The sequence below is a fragment of the Cydia amplana genome, chromosome 5 (assembly GCF_948474715.1).
Source record: "Cydia amplana chromosome 5, ilCydAmpl1.1, whole genome shotgun sequence".
NCBI lineage: Eukaryota > Metazoa > Arthropoda > Insecta > Lepidoptera > Tortricidae > Cydia > Cydia amplana.
This window is the reverse complement of record NC_086073.1, coordinates 18,701,306-18,721,386: the sequence shown is the minus strand read 5'-3', so window position 1 is coordinate 18,721,386 and position 20,081 is coordinate 18,701,306. Positions and strand designations below refer to the sequence as shown.

At 37.9% G+C, this 20,081-nt stretch overlaps 1 protein-coding gene across 3 annotated transcripts in view; it reads right to left on the bottom strand.

The window, feature by feature from the left end:
- Nucleotides 1-2,478: 2,478 nt before the first annotated feature.
- LOC134648331 (adenylate kinase isoenzyme 5) overlaps nucleotides 2,479-20,081 on the bottom strand; it is a 55,240-nt gene continuing 37,637 nt past the window's right edge. For 2 of the 3 annotated variants that reach the window (XM_063502838.1, XM_063502836.1), the window contains 8 exons: nucleotides 13,012-13,260; nucleotides 12,268-12,378; nucleotides 10,082-10,212; nucleotides 8,815-9,031; nucleotides 7,873-8,037; nucleotides 5,486-5,618; nucleotides 3,221-3,381; nucleotides 2,479-2,708 (listed from right to left, as the gene is read on the bottom strand). In XM_063502838.1, the coding sequence (XP_063358908.1) occupies nucleotides 2,586-2,708; nucleotides 3,221-3,381; nucleotides 5,486-5,618; nucleotides 7,873-8,037; nucleotides 8,815-9,031; nucleotides 10,082-10,212; nucleotides 12,268-12,378; nucleotides 13,012-13,260 (1,290 nt within the window). In that variant the 3' untranslated portion in view covers nucleotides 2,479-2,585. The remainder of the gene's footprint in view (nucleotides 2,709-3,220; nucleotides 3,382-5,485; nucleotides 5,619-7,872; nucleotides 8,038-8,814; nucleotides 9,032-10,081; nucleotides 10,213-12,267; nucleotides 12,379-13,011; nucleotides 13,261-20,081) is intronic. The other variant, XM_063502837.1, reaches the window with a different exon arrangement.

Genomic DNA, 20,081 nt, shown 5'->3' with positions numbered 1-20,081 from the left:
AAACTATGAACTCAAATCAAAAACGGCCGCTTTAACTTTGGACTAGCGTGCATGTTGATGGGCTCTTAAATTAATCAACATTATAAAATATACATGAATTATCTAAAAAATTTCAAAAAAAATTCAGTTTTTGTCATAAGTACTCTGCCAGATTCATAGGTTTAATTCATACCGAACAACTTTCACTCCGCGATTTCGTCGCTTTGCTACAGGTAGCTAAAAGTACATCCGTTCGGCCCCAATTTTGGGGAAAGCCATAAGCCGCGCGTGGCGCTGTCGCCACCTAGCGGCCATATCTGTGCTGATCGTAACAGACGCGTTTTGTTAGAGAGTGAGTCTGTACTTAGTACTATTATTTATTCTGTGCTATGGGCGCGTATGGGCCCTGCCTTAGAAATTCCAAATAAATGAGTATTCAGATATCCATACAGGGTGGCCTAAAAACACGTTGCCATTTTATTTCCTGCGGCATATTGTTGATAACTTGATAAGTTTAACAAACATTTGCGTTTCTGTATCAAAGCTGAAGGAGACTATTTTGAAGGTAATGCATTTTGTTTTATTTAAATGATTGTAGTTTTAATTTTAATGACATTTTGTAAAAGACGTGTAAGAATAATATTCAATTTTTTTTTCAACATACCTATTAGGTATTGGGCCATCCTGTAGTTTTTATTAAACAAACAATATTTTACGTGATTGCGAGTTTGGCCCCATAGCAAAAGATATTTAGATCAGGTTGGTTATTCAGTACCATTTAGATATTCAATATTAAATATATTTAAAAAAATTAAAGTGATATTACACTTACAGTAATTCAAAAACATTTGAAATCACATGAACAATTAAAAATAATAACAAAGTTGCCACTTAAACTAACACTTTAGGGTCCTTAATTTATCTTATTTTTAATAAAATCTTTATAAATCCTTTATATTAATTTAAATCTTACATCTTATACATATTCGGCACTTCACCTCTTGCGAGTTCTGCACTGGTATTATATACCTTACTGCGTGTGGATAGAGCTTAGAATAGTAAAGCATTGATATAGTATAAAGAACTGGATACCCAATCAGCCGCCAAAAATGGCCCCACAAAAGTGATGTCAAAACAGATCATGCATTACTTTTTCGTTTAGTCTTGTTTGAAACGCTCAAATGTGAAGTTGTCAACAATTACGAAATGTGCCGTTAAAATATGTAAAAATAACAATGATAAAGCAAGGAAAAAGGATGGAATGTATTTCTTTCGGTTAGTTCTTTGGATAGCATTACATAATTTATGTAATCTGGTGGTAATTTTATGGTTTTGAATAAATTAATTTGTTAGTACCAAAGAAGGGATGTCAAGGAACAAAATTCTAATGAGTCGATGTGAGGTCAATATTTTATTTTTATTTTTATATGGAATTCATAAGAAATAATATTATGTTTAAATTGAAGATTTCCAAGAAAACCTATGCGACGTGCAAAGTGGACTGCTATTTAATTATAGCAAGAGATAGGGGTGATGCAGTTTTAAACAAGGCAAAACGGCACTTGTGTGTTCGGCCCATTTCCCTGTTTCCGACATATACACCACCAATAAGGGCTTATATCGACTAACTGTAAATGCTAAACCTGTCGGAACACAGTGACAACCACAGGATTTTTTTTATAAAGTATAGGTAGACTTTATAAAAAAAATCCAATCAGTATCTAAATTTCCCCGTGCACCCGTGCTATGAGTAAATGTAGATCTTAAATACACAGTTATTTAATAAGTACAATTTATTTCAAGGAAATTAGTATTTAAAGACGTATACTTACGAATTAAAAATTTAATTTGTTTGAATTTGAACCACGAATTAATTTTATTTGAACTCCCGATTAAATTAAATTTGTTTTATTTATTACTTCAATTGGTTTTCCTGTACAGTAATACATATTAAAGTTTACCAAAGTGACTCCATTCATTCATTAGTCTCGTTTGACGTTGTTTGACGTAAATACGTTACGTTTAGTGCCATCGGACTAAATTTTTTAACAGTGTTGGTACTTATGTTTGCAAATTTGACACTTAATGCTTACGACATTAAGCTCTTTTCTGTACGAAACATTTATCTTGACTCAAAATTTACGTAAGCGTTTTTATCATCAATGCAAATGGTGCGAAACGTCATTGGGATCCACATTTCTTGACGTTTTTGTTCTGCTTTGTGTGTCTATTTCTTTTATATTAAGTCAGTGTAGTAAAGCCTAGAAAGCGAGTCCGAGCATTAGTTTTATTATAGCTATAGAGAGTTATTCACGTATTAAACAATTGTAGCTTTTTAAGGCCAGTCCAGACGGGACAATTTTTCACCCAATCCGACTAAATTGTCTGATCAAACTAGGTGGTGTGGACGCAAAAATTAAATTGGCTCGCCGATTGATTCGATTGTAAGATTGATACGAACTTGAAATATCAGTTTCAAATATGATTGAAAGCTCGCGTTCACTCGTTTTTTGTAAGAGAGACAAAGATGAAGATAGCACAATTTTGTCTCTACGGAGCCAAACTTCTAGGCTTCATTATTCTGAGGTATAGGTTATGTTTTCGAATTACATGTGTGTATTAAGGGTCATCACCTCCCCTGAGCTCTGTTCGTAGAGTCTTCTGACCTCATCGTGGGTCATTTGTGATACTGTTGGGATTTTTGCCACGTTGTTCATTATAGGTTTTACCTGTAAAGAAAAAAAAAGTTAAATATTACAGTCAGCAGCAATAGTTGCTAAGCGGACGATATGTTCAAAATTACCTAATAGACGCGCTCTTATTCTCTTAACAATAAAGTCGCGTCAAGATCATTTTGAACACCTCGCCCGCTTAGCAACTATTGCTGCTGACTGTACGTAATAAAAAACTGAGATTCTGGTGAAATTATATTTATAATAACATCTCTGATGGTCTTTGGGTATAGGCTCTTATAAGGGCACCATTTTAAATAACAACTAGGGTTTGCAATCCGGATCCGTAATCTATGAAATTATCCGGATCTGGATCCGGATCCGCGGATCTTTCCCATACATTTCGGATCCGTCGTGCAAACCCTAATAACAACCCTTTGTGTGTGTGTGTGTGTGTGCGTGCGTGTGTGTGTGTGTGTGTGTGTGTGTGTGTGTGTGTGTGTGTGTGTGTGTGTGAGTTTGTGTGTGTGTGTAGACCATAGAGAAAAAGATCCAACTGCCACACATACCTTATTATTGGCCATCCCAATGAACCCATTTCCCACGTTCCCGTTGGGAATGGTCCCGTTGCCCACGGTCCCGTTGCGTAGGCCTCCGTTGGCGAAGCCGTTGGCTAGGCCTCCGCCCATTCGGGACATGGCGTGGGTGAACTGTTGCATTGACGACATGTCTGTGAAAGAAAAAGTAAACAGACGTAAGTAGGAGTAGGTACATTCCTAGTCCTATTCTCTTCTAAGTCTATTATTTATTGAAATGAAATGAAATGAAATTCATTAATGTATGTTGAGAAAGGGTTACATATTAAGCTTAAATTAATTGCTACTCTAGTAGTCTCACCAGACTCTACCTTTTCAGGCGTACAATACATTTCACACACAATCACATTATACAATATCAATTTAAAATAATTATAACTAACTTAAATAAATAAAATAATATCAAAATTAAATTAACATTAAACTTTAAACATAAAAAGTGTCATTTAAAAAATCGTTTAAACTATAATAACATTTCTGTATGAGCCATTGTTTAACTAAGTTCTTAAATTTATAAAAATTGCATCCCTTAAATATGTCCGGTAACTTATTATAAATGGTTATTTATTTATATGAGCCTAGTGTCCCACTGCTGGGCAAAGGCTTCGAGGTCATCTCTCGAACGCCGTCGAGGTTTGCCGCGACCTCGAGTTCGATTTTGTGGGGCCCAATTTAGCCCACTAGTCCTACTACCTATGAAAGCAATAAATTACTGAATACTGAATACTCTCATCTAAGTCTATTTTTTTTTATATGAGCCTAGAGTGTCCCACTGCTGGGCAAAGGTCTCCCTCCTCCACGTATCTCGGTCTTGACCCGTCTCCCACCAGTTCCTGTCAAAGGCTTCGAGGTCATCTCTCGAACGCCGTCGAGGTTTGCCGCGACCTCGAGTTCGATTTTGTGGGGCCCAATTTAGCCCACTAGTCCTACTACCTATGAAAGCAATAAATTACTGAATACTGAATACTCTCATCTAAGTCTATTTTTTTTATATGAGCCTAGAGTGTCCCACTACTGGGCAAAGGTCTCCCTCCTCCACGTATCCCGGTCTTGACCCGTCTCCCACCAGTTCCTGTCAAAGGCGTCGAGGTCATCTCTCGAACGCCGTCGAGGTTTGCCGGGACCTCGAGTTCGATTTTGTGGGGCCCAATTTAGCCCACAAGTCAACTGGCGTACGACAAACGTGTCCTGCCCAGTCCCACTTCAGCTAAGTCTAAGTTTTTTTTTTCACCTCAGCAGCTCGAACAAGGGTACTTTGCTACTTAAAAACAGTGAGCAAAATCGCATTTTGCTCACTGAGTGAGACAAAATGACATTGAAGTGACCTTAATATTCAAATCTCATTTCAACATGCGGGGTCTAATACAAGTTCGAAATACTTGGATTCTATTATCTCTGTCCCTTTCAAGTCTTTAGCAAAAAGAAAGAGACAAAAAAAAGTTCAAACTACATTCAATGGTACATTGACGGTTTATAATAGACCTCCGAAAAACGTCAGAACGCATCGTTCCAAAATACATACGAGTATGGATTCTTAATAATTAATTAATGAAAATAAAATTTAAGATTTCATAAAAACTGATAAAAACACTATATTTGACGTTATTTATTGTACGATTAAAATAATGAACTCAAAAAATACACAGAATATCACGTAAAATAAATAATTATAGTTTTAAGAATCTCTACTATAGTTTACAAATAGTAAGTATCCGCAATTCGGACCGTACCTTACAATGTTTTTTTTTTACAAAAAACAGTTGTCGATTGAAGTGTCAATCAATTGATGGTCGTTGTTTCCATAATACTTATTACCTAATATTTAACTGAAATTGAATACGTTTTGTTTTTGTGTTTGATTGTGGTAATTCAACTTAATTGTTAGTATATCTTAAGAAAGCATGAGTGAATAGGTAAGTGATGTAGGAGGATTACATTTTTCAGGTTGTCTAATATGTTCTCACTGCTGAGGTGAAAAGTTTTGTGAACTACACGAGATCAAAGTTATTTACATCTCGTGCGCTTTTGAGTCCCTTACTCCGCTCAAGATTCTAAATTAGATTCACTTTCGCTTGCACGGGACTCAAAATAAGCACTCGAAGAAATATCAAACTTTGATCTCTTGTTGTACAAATAACTATTTCCTGTGAATTTTTGATCACGTCCTTTCACCTTCGTTCAGGCAGCACAACAGTTTAACTATTTATTTAATCTGTGGTTTAGTCTAGAACGCCGTACCTGATTTAGGCGTAGGGGGCATCTCCGTCGGCTCTGGCGGCATGGTGGCTATGACCTCTGCTTTCTCCATCTCTTCTTGAACCACTTTCATGAACTCCGCTTGTACGTCGGACGAATCTGTGTCACCATCCACCTACACGGGAAACGAATTAATTACATCAATGTTATACCTATTTAGATATAATTTAGAAACAGCAGTAATTATTTTATGAGCGGGATTTTTCCTCAATTTAAGATCCTCACACATATTATTTCACTCTCTATATACAATCAACAACATACTATTGCGCAAGCGCTGTCCAGACGGGGTGATCTAATCGACTGATTTGATCAGAAATTAAATTGGCGTCATATTTCAATTCAAGATATACGAGGGGTATTCAAAATATTCTCGGTATGAGAATGAAAACAAACAAGTACGAAAAGTTTGATATTTTTATTTTTCAATATACTCCCCCCCTATGTTCATACACTTAAAAGATCGATCAATTATTTTTTTTAATCCCTCGTAAAAATATTTTTTATCTTTCGTGTAAAAATGCTCCTCCACTGCCGCCTTCAATGCTTCATCGTCAGAAAATTTATTTCCACGCAGATCCTTTTTAAGATTGGGGAGCAAAAAGAAGTCGCTGAGGGCTAAGTCCGGACTATACGGTGGGTGAGTAACAGTTTTAAACCCACATTCAACAATAGCTGCCTTGGCAATATGAGCAGTATGGACGGGGGCGTTGTCATGCAGAAGCAGAATACCTTTGGTTAACTTTCCTCGCCTCTTTTCTTTAATTACATCCTTTAATTGACGTAGAATGTTAGCGTAGTACTGTCCTGTGATATTTACACCTTTTTCTTTATAATCGATTAGTAATACTCCTTCACAATCCCAAAATATCGTGGCCATGACCTTGCCAGCTGAAGGGATGACCTTGAACTTCTTGGGATGAGCTGAACCCTTAATGTGCCACTGCATGGACTCTTGTTTACTCTCTGGGTCATAATGATGAACCCAGGTTTCATCTCCAGTAACTATTCTTTGCAGCACCTCATCAGGATTTTCACCGCACAGGTCAATAAAATCGGAACAACAAGCTACACGCATGTCTTTTTGAAGCCGAGTCAGCATTCGCGGAACCCATCTTGCACTTACTTTTGACATATTAAGATGGTCATGTATAATATCATGTACGGTACCAATAGAGAGATTGGTTACTTGTGGTATAGATTTTACCTTCACTCGACCATCTTCCAATATAAGTTTTTCCACTTTATCAATATTTTCTTGTGAAGTAGCTACTACAGGCCGGCCAGGTCTAGGGTCATCTTCAATACTCTCCCTTCCGCGTTTAAACTCGCTTGACCACTTTTGAATGGTAGATAAAGAAGGAGCAGACTCACGGTAAACACAATCCATTTCCTCTTTTATGGTTTTTTGATTTTTACCCTGTTTTGTCAAGAATTTTATCACGCATCGATGTTCTAATTTAGTTAACATTGTCAATTCGCACATGATGTTCATGTTTGTTCAGCAATTGCAGAAAAACAAAAGACCATCTCGGTTCGAATTATACTTTTTTTTAATGTCAATGAATAAACCTTAGCGGCCAGTAACGAAAGAAATTTTAGAAGAGGTCGTAAGATATCAATACCGAGAATATTTTGAACGCCCCTCGTATATTTAAGCCCACTAAGTTAAAAAAAAAAACTCCAAAACAAAATTACTTGAGTCATATATTGGTATTCTTGCGTGCGCACCTCCATTTTATCGGTAATGTCGGTCATAATCGGCGGTCGAAATCGGCGAGCCAAATTATCGTTTGCGTCCGCACGGTCTGATTTGATCGGACAATTTAATCGGATTAGCAAAAAATTGTCCCGTCTGGACTGGGCTTTACAGCCATTGTCTTAAAATGCTATTTTGCCAATTCATAACCACCGACTTGGCGCTGAACGCTGAACAAGCTGAAGTATGTTTAACTCACGATGACAAGCCGATGATGCTGGTCCAGGGTCTTCAGCATGGACAGACTGAGCTTTGGTGCTGAACAAAGTATGTAAAACTCACGATGACAAGCCGATGATGCTGGTCCAGAGTCTTCAGCATGGGCAGGCTGAGCTTTGGCGCTGAACAAAGTATGTAAAACTCACAATGACAAGCCGATGATGCTGGTCCAGTCTACAGCATGGGCAGACTAAGCTTTGGCGCTGAACAAAGTATGTAAAACTCACGATAACAAGCCGATGATGCTGGTCCAGGGTCTTCAGCATGGGCAGACTAAGCTTTGGCGCTGAACAAAGTATGTAAGACTCACGATAACAAGCCGATGATGCTGGTCTAGTCTACAGCATGGACAGACTAAGCTTTGGCGCTGAACAAAGTATGTAAAACTCACAATGACAAGCCGATGATGCTGGTCCAGGGTCTTCAGCATGGGCAGGCTGAGCTCCCGGAACACCTCGAGGCGGCGCCGGAAGGCCGCCACGGAGTCGTCGCGTCGCCCGCGCCCGAGCTGCAGCTTCGAGCAGTCCAGGAGCACCATGCGCGGTGACACGCGGAACTGGCAGTACAAGGTTGGTGGTGAATGCAATGGACGTGGATGAAGAAACGTTGTAATTAACAAGCTTTTATTAGGTCGACCTGTATGTAACTATGTAATGGAATCTTGCAAGTTAAATTTGATCCACTTCCCGGTTTCCGATTGAGCTGAAATTTTGCATACACATGTAAGTCGGGTGACAATGCAATATTATGGTACCATCGAGCTGATCTGATGGAGACAGGAGGTGGCCATAGGAACTCTGTGATGAAACAACGCAACCTAATTTGTGTTAGGGGTTTTTAGAATTGTCTCGATGAGTATTAGAAAAACTTATTTTGTTATATCAAGCACTAATACGCCTCTCTGAGGCAGACCGACCGACATGAAGACCGTTGTTCATTAGAATAACATCTCTGTAACTTATGACCAACAATAAATATTATTATTGATTGATTGATTGATGCTTTCCATCTGTTTAAAGTTTATGTTAGTTTAATTCCTGGCGTTTTCTAGCGTTATTGTTCTCTTCGTAACGTCGTCCAGTCGTAGTCATCACGTCGATTTTGCCACTCTTCGAAAATTAATGTTTTTCTGTACATTCTTTAAAAAGAAATGTCGTCATTCTTAATTCGACCAGGCCATTGACCATTTTCCTCATGATCCTTTAACCTCCTAAATCCCAGATTAATTTTTGCAATTATGAATTCGGAACCTTCTTTTATTCTATTAAAGTTCAAAATTCGATTTGATTATGTCGTTTGGCATCGGGACTTAGGAGACTATGGTTGATCCCACCTGCTTCTCGAACTGTTCCATCTGCTCCAAGTCCCTGGGATACCCGTCCAGCAGTAGCCCCGTTCCTCGTCCAGCTTCCACGACAGCCGTCCTCACGAGCTGCGTCACCAGGTCCCGTGGAGCCAGCTCACCGCCGCTGATGGCGGTGCGGGCTAGCGCGCCGTCGGACGCTGGGCCACCGCCAGCGTCGGCGAGGGATCGGAGACGTTGGCCGAGGCTGTAAGCGTCAAATTTTATATTTATTAAATTTTTTTTTATTAGCAACATGCTTCGTCCCAAACACAACAAGGATGATATCCGCAACAGGCTTCGTCATTCTAAAATCTAAGTTAAACAATATAACCGTCACGAATCGTACCTGGCTCAAATGTCCCCATTACGCTGGCAGCGTTACCGCGCTGAATGGCCAATGAGATCTGTTGGACCAGGTACGATCCGGACCGAGGGTCGCACCCCCTGTCCCTCAGCCGCCGACCCAAATCCCTTACAAACTCCCCCAAATCCCTCACAAACTCACCCAAATCCCTCACAAACTCTAAAAAAAAATTAGTTTCTCAAATTTATTAATTAAACTAAATTAAACTTTATTGCACAAAATATACACAACAATGTACAAATGGCGGACTTAATGCGAAATGGCATTCTCTACCAGTTAACCATAGGGCCAAACAGCACCTACAATTGGTGCAGAGAGAGTTTATATGCTTCAAAGGTGGGATTTTAAACGTTTTAACCGCTCATATTGGGTTAATTGCTGTACTACGATTGGGAGACGCTGGCTAAAGCTGTAAAAAGGTCAAAATAGATGATTTCAAGGGCGAATTTTTGAGAAGTTTAATCGCTCATCTCATAGTTTTATTGTTTTCCTGCGATAAATACTACAATGGAAGGCCATTTGATTAGACTTATCAACAGTATAGTCCTATGTTATTATTAGCAAACAGATTTCGCGTTTCTTTTGTGTATCTTTCCAATAACCCCTCATTCTTGTTTCCATTGATTTCTTGTTATAACTGTATGGGATGCAAAGTATAATAAATTTAATATTATCCTGGTCATATCACAAATATACAATCTCAATTAAGGAAGCAAATGTGAGAGACATTTTAGTTAAAGAAATGTATTACACCGACTTATCTTTTAGGGTTGTTCGGGATATTGATGCAAATTATACAATACAATACAAATACTCTTTATAGCACAGCACACCTTATTACAGAAAACAATACAAAGAATACAGAAAATAATTATATGTCGTTAACTTTACCTGAAGAGCGTCCATCCGGGTCGCAGTGACACACATCGCTGACAAAGCGCTGCCTTGTTGCTCCCGGGTCCACCCACAACCCACAAGATAGCTGGTGTTGTTGATGCACCTTTCACTCTTATCACTTCAGCCTGGAATGAAGGAAAACTAAATAAAGACAAAGATTCAACAGGGAGTGAGGAATTAATTAATGTAAAGGGAAACTTTAAAATAAAGATATTTGTAAGATAGAGAAGCAAAGATAGAGAAGCAAAGTTTGAAGGGAAAGAGAGAAAAAAAAGACATTATAAGCGGTAATCCAAAACGAATATCACTACATAGTATAAAACAAAGTCGCTTCCCTGTCTGTCTGTCTGTATGCTTAGATCTTTAAAATTACGCAACGGATTTTGATGCGGTTTTTTTTAATAGATAGAGTGATTCAAGAGGAACGTTTATGTATAACTTGTTAACCCGTGCGAAGCCGGGGCGGGTCGCTAGTCATAAATAAAAGACAGAAAACAATACAAGCCGTTGTTTGATAGCAGAACACATTCTATTTAATTAATGTCTGATTACGTTACAAAGTTACACTGCAACATTACTTGCAAAGATTTTTAAATACACAACGTTTTTAACACACTTACAGTGGCCATTTGGGCATACATTCATACATACTTAATACAAATTTCAAATTAAAATAAATTCAAATGAATTTGAAATTTGTATTAAGTATGTATGTATTTACCACATTACGTATTCAAGAATACAAAACTAAGCAATAGGTACCAATTAAAATAAAGGCAATCTGATTCGACTGTATTCAACTAAAAATCGCACCCAATAACCTTCTGTCGCGACTATGAGAAGTGATAAATGATCCCTTTTGTACTGTCTGAAGAAAAATAGAGCAAACTTGAGGTATTGTTACAAAATTAGGGCGAAGAATACAAAAAGACGGCCTACATGCAATAAGCAACAAGCTAACGGGAATTAAATTAGGTAACTGAATTTTATTAAAACTAAAGAGTTTAGTAACAAGTAGTAACTTGTAAGAAAAGAGTTATTAACTGCCATCGGCACATTGTACACACGAGCTCCGTCCATTAAGTCCGACTCACGCTTGACTGCACACTTCTAATAGGTTTTCCTGTCATCTATAGGTAAAAAACTATTTTGTGTATTTTTTTCAAAATTTTAGATCCAATAGTTTCGGAGACAAAGGGGTTAAAAATATGTACCTACATACTACCTTAACATATCGGCAATACGGTCATGTATATATACTTTAGCCACATTGTCCATTTTAATATGTAATACCTTAAATGTACAACTATATACGTAGGTAAGTAAATGTTAACTAATACCCCTAAGAGACAATGGCTGCGATAAACATCGATAACTTAGTTAGACAGTAGGGAGCGTCAGGTGTAACGGCGTAACCGTGAGTGGGTCAAGGGCTGGTTTCTAAACACATGTTTTCGAACATTGTCTGGCCTACTAGGATTCCTTATAGGCTTATTTTATTCATTCATTTTCGGTGGGCACTTTCTGCTGAGTCGGACTAAACTTTCAGTAGAAATTAAGTGTCCGATAAAAAAGTAAATAAATGGAATAAACACTTTATGAAGATATTTAATTTTTAGATCTCCGTACAAAACTTTGTTCACGGAGCTCTTATGGAATCACTTCAATCTTGTAAATCTGTTAAATGTAATTTTTGCTTTTAAGATTGTCGGACATCCCCAGACCTTGTGGCGGATTTTACCGTAGGTATATTCTTCTCATAACTATAGTCAGACAGCACACAGTATCAACCTTATGCCCTAATACGCTAATTAAAATATACAATCTCACAGATTGGATGCAGCATACACGCGCCCTGTTAAATAAATGTTTTTTAGGGCGACTTGCACCATCCCACTAGTCCAGGGTTAAGCGGTTAAACCGTTAACATAGTGTTAAATTGTACATTGTAACTCCAGGTTTAACCGGTTAACCCCGGGTTAGTGGAATGGTGCAAGTGGCGCTTATTCAATTATGTCTTCAGGAAGTTGCCGTGTTATTTATGTTAATTATTAAAAAAAAGTATAGTATTGGTAGAACAAGAAAAACACACACACACTGTAGTGCAAAAATCCCAAAAAGAAGAAAGGTACAAGATAGAAAAGAGAAGTCAACGTCAACACCAGTAACAGAAAACTAACCTTAGGGCTAACTATTCTGGGTATGTCGCCGTTGCCCATATGGGCTATGGGCAAAACTTCAGGCCTGGGCTCCTCTCTCTGGGCGGGGATTGATGCGTGTTGCGTACCCATCTAGCCAGGGATACCATTATCAGAATAATAATAAAGTTTACTTTTTACAGCTTCTGAAATTCGGGTATTTAACGAAACTTAGGTAACTTTTTAGCAAAGAAGCAGCTTAAATTTCTAATTTTTACGGTCATATAAACCTGTTAATTCCCAAAACAGAACAGATTCACAAAAATTTCATTTCTATGACCGTAATTATGGTCAATAGGTAAACAATCAGGCTTTAAGTCTAGATTTTTCATATAAAATGTATCACTACGGTAGGTCACGAATTACGTCCCACTATTTTTCGTCCGTGTCTTAATTAAAACTGGCCGCCTAGCCACGGTGACAATCGCTTGCGCTTCGCCATCGAATCGCTTTGTGTCTCTATCACTCTCCATATTAGAGCGGCAGTAACAGTTGCGTTTCGTTCGCTACGTAGCGTAGCGTAAACGATTGGCATGTGTCTACGCCTCTACGGGGCCTGAGCAGAGCCTAGCGTGAGACATTGGCCATTAAGTCGTACAATAGTGTGGGAATATTAAAAAAAAACTTAAAAGTTAAAAACCTGGCAATAAAATTAATTTGAAATAAAATGACAGGTTGAAAACGGACAAAATGATTGCAAATTGTAAAAGCTCTAATAGTACTAGCCTTCGGACTGGTGATCCTCGCGTCCCCATTGACTGGCATCACGGGCAGCACCTCAGCCCTAACCCGCTCCCGCATGCCCGTCTGCGGCACGGGCTCCACGCCGACGATCTCGCCGGGAATCCCGCCGGCGCCGACGCCGACGCCGCTCACGCCGTTCATGGTGGACTGGTCTTCGACTGAGCCGAGGATCTGGAGGACCGCGGTGCGGAAGTCCTTGTAGACTTCTTCAGGGTTCCGCTCGCCGTTTACCTGACGGTTGAAAATATTTCGAATGATATTCTATTTTTTAGCGCCGGTGGCCTAGCGGTTAGAGCGTGCGACTTGCCGACTTTCAATCAAGAGGTCGCGGGTACAGACCTCGGCTCGTACCAAATGAGTTTTTCGGAACTCATGTAAGTAGGTACAAAATATCATTTGATTATTTACCAGTCACTTATTTCGGCGAAGAAAAACATCGTGAGGAAACCGGATTAATCCCAACAAGGCCTGTTTCCCCTCTGGGTTCGAAGTTTGACCTTGAACCCAGTCGCTTTCGTAAAAACTAGTGTCAACGCCAATTCTCGGGATTAGTTGCCAAGCGGACCCCAGGCTCCCATGAGCCGTGACGAAAAGCCGGGATAAACGAGAGAAAGATGATTTTCTATTTTTTAACTAAGCAGATACGTCTGTTATCACCCATACGCCGAGCGAAAGTTAATTCTCTTTAAAAACCGAAAGTTAAAGACACTGGAGTCTCATCTATAGTTGTTACTAACGTAGTTATGGCTTGTACTAAAATTGTGGGCATTTTTTTCAGGAAATTAAAAGGCGGAGAGAAAAGCGAATATGTAGCAAGCAAAATATTATTTATTAAATTAATAGAACATGTGATTAAAATTACTTTGGTTTATATAATACTTTATAAAGTTTAGAAGTAAAAATAATTCAGAATATTAGTGATGATTTCTTAATATGATTTAAGACAGACACCGCGGCCTGTAAATATAAAATCGGTTTATCAGTGCGTCGTGCTCGCACATAGATGTTTTTGTTTAATCAAATATTTATATACCATTACATAAACGCCTATAATTTACTAATATGTGCTATTATTACCATGTCTTTCTAGACTAATCCACTGTTATTGCTTCGCGTTGTCCAAACTTATTTCGGCCCAGCGGCAGCACATTTCCAAAACATAATTATTATTGAAAGCTTCTTAATTGCTCCAATTACTTACCTTTTACCGAAGCAACAAATCAATAGCCTAAGAAATAATTGCAGCATAACTGATCGCCATATTTAGGTCACCCAGCACGTTCAACCCGACTAACGAAAAATTCATAAACGCCTGGCCAATACCACGCCTCTGAATATCTGATATCTATCGATGTGTCATGAGAAACTTGGCATTGTAATTATTTTTTACTCAGAAATTTTAACTTGGATAACTCTAGAAAAAAATGGCTGCTATTATAGGGTTTGATCATACATTTTTTATTAGATTATAATTATACCTACATGATTATAGAAATTAGATTGTGAAATTGAAAGAAAATGTTTATTATTATTGCATTATCGAGTTACCTTGTATGAAATAAGCAATGTCTTTTTAATACTTATTTTAAAGACTATGAAAAAATGGTATATGTATATGTTGTTGTTTTTTTTTAAATTTGAAATAATTAAGCCATTAGACTGACGAAGTGGTCAAGATATCTCTCGATACTGTTATCTTTTTCATAACCGGATTGCAAATGGCAAGGACGGAATACTTTAGTTTACTTTACGCATCGTCAAAAGCTTTAGTTGACATGTACGGCTACCATCAGTTTGGCACTGACATAAACGCTATCAAGAACGTAATTTACTTTCTATATATCTCGCTCGTACTCGCATATTAGTGCGAACGAGATGTATAGAAAGTTAATTACGTTCTCGATAGCGTATATGTCAGTGTTGACACACTGTCAGTGACTCATGGTACGGGTTATAAACGCGCGGGTTATGTATGCCTAACGACCGTTATAATCATAAAACTATCGTTATCAGCAGATGTTGTTTTCATTTATTGTTATGTAGCTATCTAGTCACAAACTGTTATAGTCATAGTTTGGTAATAAGTATTACACAAGCATGCATTATTTGAATAAATCTACATTACAAAAGAACGGGTATTAGATCGGCTTGTTTAACATAAAGAAAATAAAAGAGAATCACAAATAATCTCGACATTGCCCAGTTAACTGCTACTATTATCTCGTATATGGGAAACCGTAATAACAAGTTCTTCGAAAGACATAGGTCACATATGATTATTACCATCTACCTCGTAAGCCCTTATTACAAAGGCAAATAGTATATAAGTATATAAATATTCTTCAAGTTACCTAACCGGAACCGGAACCATATTCTCGATCGTGCATTTGTAGGTATTAAATTACTATTAGGGCCCATTTAGACAATGCGAGAACTCGCATGCGAGTTTCATTACATTGCGGGTTTTGATCGGTTGGTTGAATTGGACGTAACCAACAGTCCGCGATGTAACTAAAATCGCATGCGAGTTCGCGCGCCATCTAAATCAGTTCGGGGATCTCGGGAACGGCTCTAACGATTTCGATGCAATTTGCTATATGGGGGTTTACGGCGGCGAAAAGTCGATCTAGCTAGGTTTTATCTCTGGATAAAGACGCATTTTTGAGTTTTTATATATTTTCCGAGCAAAACTCGGTTTCCCAGATATTGTAGCTTAGCGTAGGAAGTAAAGAACAAATTATTATAAATTATTTTTATTTTTTCATTAAGTATTAACAATGGGGCCTACAAGTTGTCTGAAAATAAACGCATTTTATTCATTTATCTAAATCCATTGGAATTGAATTCTGGTTTCCGAATATGGTTGAGCGTTTGCGTCACAAGTCACAAGGCAAACGTCTTCATTGGGCTCATGCATTCACAATGCAACGATAGCTATCATCGTGAAAAACAAACGTGCAAGAAATGCACGCCTATTACCCTGAAAAGAACCTAGTGTCCGACCGTTCAGCTTAGGCTCTAGTTTCGGCCGAAACCGAATTTTTTGTGTAGGTACATGTTAAAATTGTGAAAAAATGTCATAAAACCGCTTTTATGGGGTCTGCATACGAGGGCAGAGCAGACGCACACGCTGAGACAGTACAGTACTGTACTGTACTGTCTCAGCGTGTGTGTTCAAATTGTAGCAGTACTGTGCTGCCTACTGTTCTGCCCCACTGCTCTGCCCTTGTGTGCAGACCCCATTAGGTACGCATATTATTAAGACTGCGTCGACCGTCCAGTGGCGCCCTCAGTAGGGGGTTGGATATTCACATAAACCAATAATAATGTTGTTCTATTTGTTCCCCAACTTTTGGTCTTTGTCACATCGTTTAATTTTCATCTTAGTACGATGGACCATTTCCGCCGAATCTGAACCTACGGCCGAGACATGATTTTTTGGCCGAATCCGAAACCGAATCTTCGGTCGGACACTAAAAGAAACCAATATTTTATGAAGACGTATACTGTGCCGGACATTAATAATTTACAAGACATATCTTGAACACATGCTGGGTCTCACGGCTGGTTTTACATGCTTTGTACATGTCGGTCGTTTTAAATTATTAGGTAGCTTTTGTTATTTTGCTGGGATATTATTTATTCTGGTTTCAGTATGCTAAATTTAAACATGTTTCTAAGTAGGACTGTATATAATATTTCAAGAAAAGAAAAAGACGTTTGTAGAATAAAATTAGATTTATTTCTAACATTTCGACCGCTACGGGTTAAAAGTTAAATTTGCCATTCGTTTTCTACTGAACAAAATCAAAACAAGTACCAACGAATAATAGATTTAAAACAAATTATATTTTTACTTTATGTCTCAAAGAGTCCCATATAGATCTTTTTTAAATAATTCAAGCTTAGGACATGCCGTAGCTTTTTTATAAAGTTATAATTATAATTATAAGATTGTGGTTATATTTGTTTGCGTTTGCTTTTTTAAGACTCTAAGGAGTATTGCATATTTATGCTTAATAAATGTAGAAAAACATATTTGACGACCGGTCTGGCCTAGTGGGTAGTGACACTAGTGACCCTGCCTGTGAAGTCGCGGTCCTGGGTTCGAATCCCAGTAAGGGCAAATATTTGTGTGATGAGCACAGATATTTGTTCCTGGTCATGTCAGTCATGGTTGTTTTCTATGTATTTAAGTATTTGTATATTGTATCTATCGTTGTCTGAGTACCCATAAGTGTAAGGCCTGAGTGGACGCTCGAGTTGGGCGTGCAGCGGGGCGGGGCGTGCGGCGTGCATGTTAAACAAATGCAAGCGTATAGGAGCGGCCTTAGTGCACGCTGCTCAAATCACTTGGGAGCTCGACGCCACGCTGCACGCCCCGCCGAACGCTCCGCTTCGAGCGTCCACTCAGGCCTTACACTTACACAAGCCTTCTTGAGCTTACCGTGGGGCTTAGTCAATTTGTGTAAAAATGTCCATTAATATTTATTTATTTATATTTGTAGCAGTGTTTTATTGAAATTCACGCAAACAACGTCGACTAAAGGAATCGCGTGACGTATGACTAGTGTTATCGGCCGACCATTCCGACAACACGGCTTAAAATACGGGAAATGACGCCATAATTGGGTAAACAAATGACACGACCGACCGGCCTTAATGCATTGACTAGCACGCGCCTAAATTATAATTAACTAATAATCAATACAAACAATTATCATTTTCTCAGCTTATACTATTAGGAAGTATGTAAAATCACTAATAATATTAATTTCTATTTTATTATGCAATAGGCCCCAGAGAAAAAAGGGGTCCCACTGATTACCAGTCCGCCGGATGGTATCGGCCTGTCAGTTGTTCGGAACTGTCACGTTTTCAAGGGGCCCACTGATTATCAGTCCGCCGGACCTTATCAGCCTGTCAGTTAGTATAAAAATGTGACAGTTCCGAACAACTGACAGGCTGATATCGTCCGGCGGACTGGTAATCTGTGGGTCCCTTTAATAATTGCCAAGGAGAGAGAGACAGACAGTCTTTAGTGGCATAAAATTGTATTATGTGATTGGTGCGATTTTTCAATTACATTTACAAAGATGGTTCATGGCTTTCTATTTAGTCTAGTCGGTGACCCTGTCTTCGTGGACAAAGCTACGCGTTATGTCCTGGGTTCGAATCCAGCTAAACACATTTCATTGTATTTATATTAGAAATATTAGCTATTATCGAATATATGTAGCTATAAAAGTTATTCGCGTATTACTCATAGAACAATTTTTGACTAGTTTGAGGCTAGATAACATTGTAGCATTGTCTTCAAATATTAATTTATTTAATGAATTAATTAATGAAAATCTTTTTTCATTTCTCATGCTCTGAAAGCGGGTCATTGTTGTTCTAAAAGGAGTACAGAAAATGATACGTTTCTGCACTAGAGCATTTAACTTTCCAAGTAAGATTTTTTTCATTTTTCCAAGACAAGGAATTGAAATTTGTTTTTAAATGGATTTGTTATACAATTTCCATTCTGATTTTTAACTCCCCATTCCAAAAATAACGATTATTTTACCTAAATTGTTAATTGAAAGTACCCTCGAAAACAGTATAAAATTGTATACCTACCTACTCAGTCATGTTTTTTAAAATTACATGCATTTTACTTTCCTCGTATTCGAAATGAAAAGTAGAGTGTCTAACTCGGGTGAAAGGCATCATTTCGGCCTCGAACTATTGGCGCTCTCACTGCGTTCGAGCACCAAACTACCTCGGCAGAAATGAGTGCCTTTCACCCCTTGGATCTACTAATCTTACTGTACCGCCGGAACTTGACACCCTTCGGCCAAAATTCTTGACACTCATTCACTCATCACTCAAGCAAGTTTCATTACATTGCGTCAATGATCCGCAATGTAACTAAAATCGTACCTATACGAGTTCGCGCGCCATCTAAATGAGCCTTAAGTCTTCCGATTTTCCAATAGTGAAATTAGTAAGGTACCCGTTAACGTAAATTATCATTCATTAAAACTCTGCCCAAAACATTTAAACCGTTATTAATTTCAATACAAATGTAAATTCGTGCCTCGCTTTAAAGCATACAATTTCACGTACAACATTAATGAGAATGTCCGATGGCTGATCACGTCAAGCCATATTAGACTTTATTATATTACAAATAAGTGTCAAATAGACGTTAACGTGATTATTGATGACTTACAGCCCAATTCGAGTTTTAGTTATTCGATCTGTTACCGATATGATACTGATCTGTAAGTGTCAGTCAAAAGTCACATTTCTTCAACCAAAAACGTCACTTTTGACACTGACAGATCAGTATCATATCGGAATCCGATCGAATAAATAAAACTCGAATTGGCCTATTAATGTTTTGTAGACAGATAGAGCAAACGTCGTATTTATTGGATATTTAAGTATTCGTTAGACTTGGATACACGCAGTTATGTTTATTTCTTATGAATTATCGATGGTAATAAGACGACGTAAATAGTTTGTTTTTCAGTTTGCTAGTAATGGTGGTCAAAGTTTTTTTAAAGTTACAACAATATCGACCTTCGACTTGTGTATTAACTCTCTGTTCATTGCGATTGTAAGGCGATAGTCAAGAAAATGATATGATTTGCGCAATAAAAAAACATATTTTAAAACATTATTAAAATATATCTTTTGCTTTAAATTATGGCTTAAATGACAAAGCTGCTGCCTACATATACTTGGTCAACCAGATCTTGACTGTAGAAAAAGGCGGCAAATTTGAAAAATGTAGGCGCGAAGAGATATCGTCCCATATAAAATTTGAATTTTGCGTTTTTTTTTACTGACAAGATTTGGTTGACCAGCTATATTTATATTTCTCTTAGTTTTAATAAAGTAATAAATGTCCGATAAATATGAATGCAACTTTTATTTGTTTATATCAAAGGACGTCAAATCAAATTAAATCAAAATCATGCCGTTCGGACTTAAATGCTCTCATCTAAATCGTTTTTGCCATCGTTAACTGTCGTATAGCTTATTAGCAGTGTAAAATACAC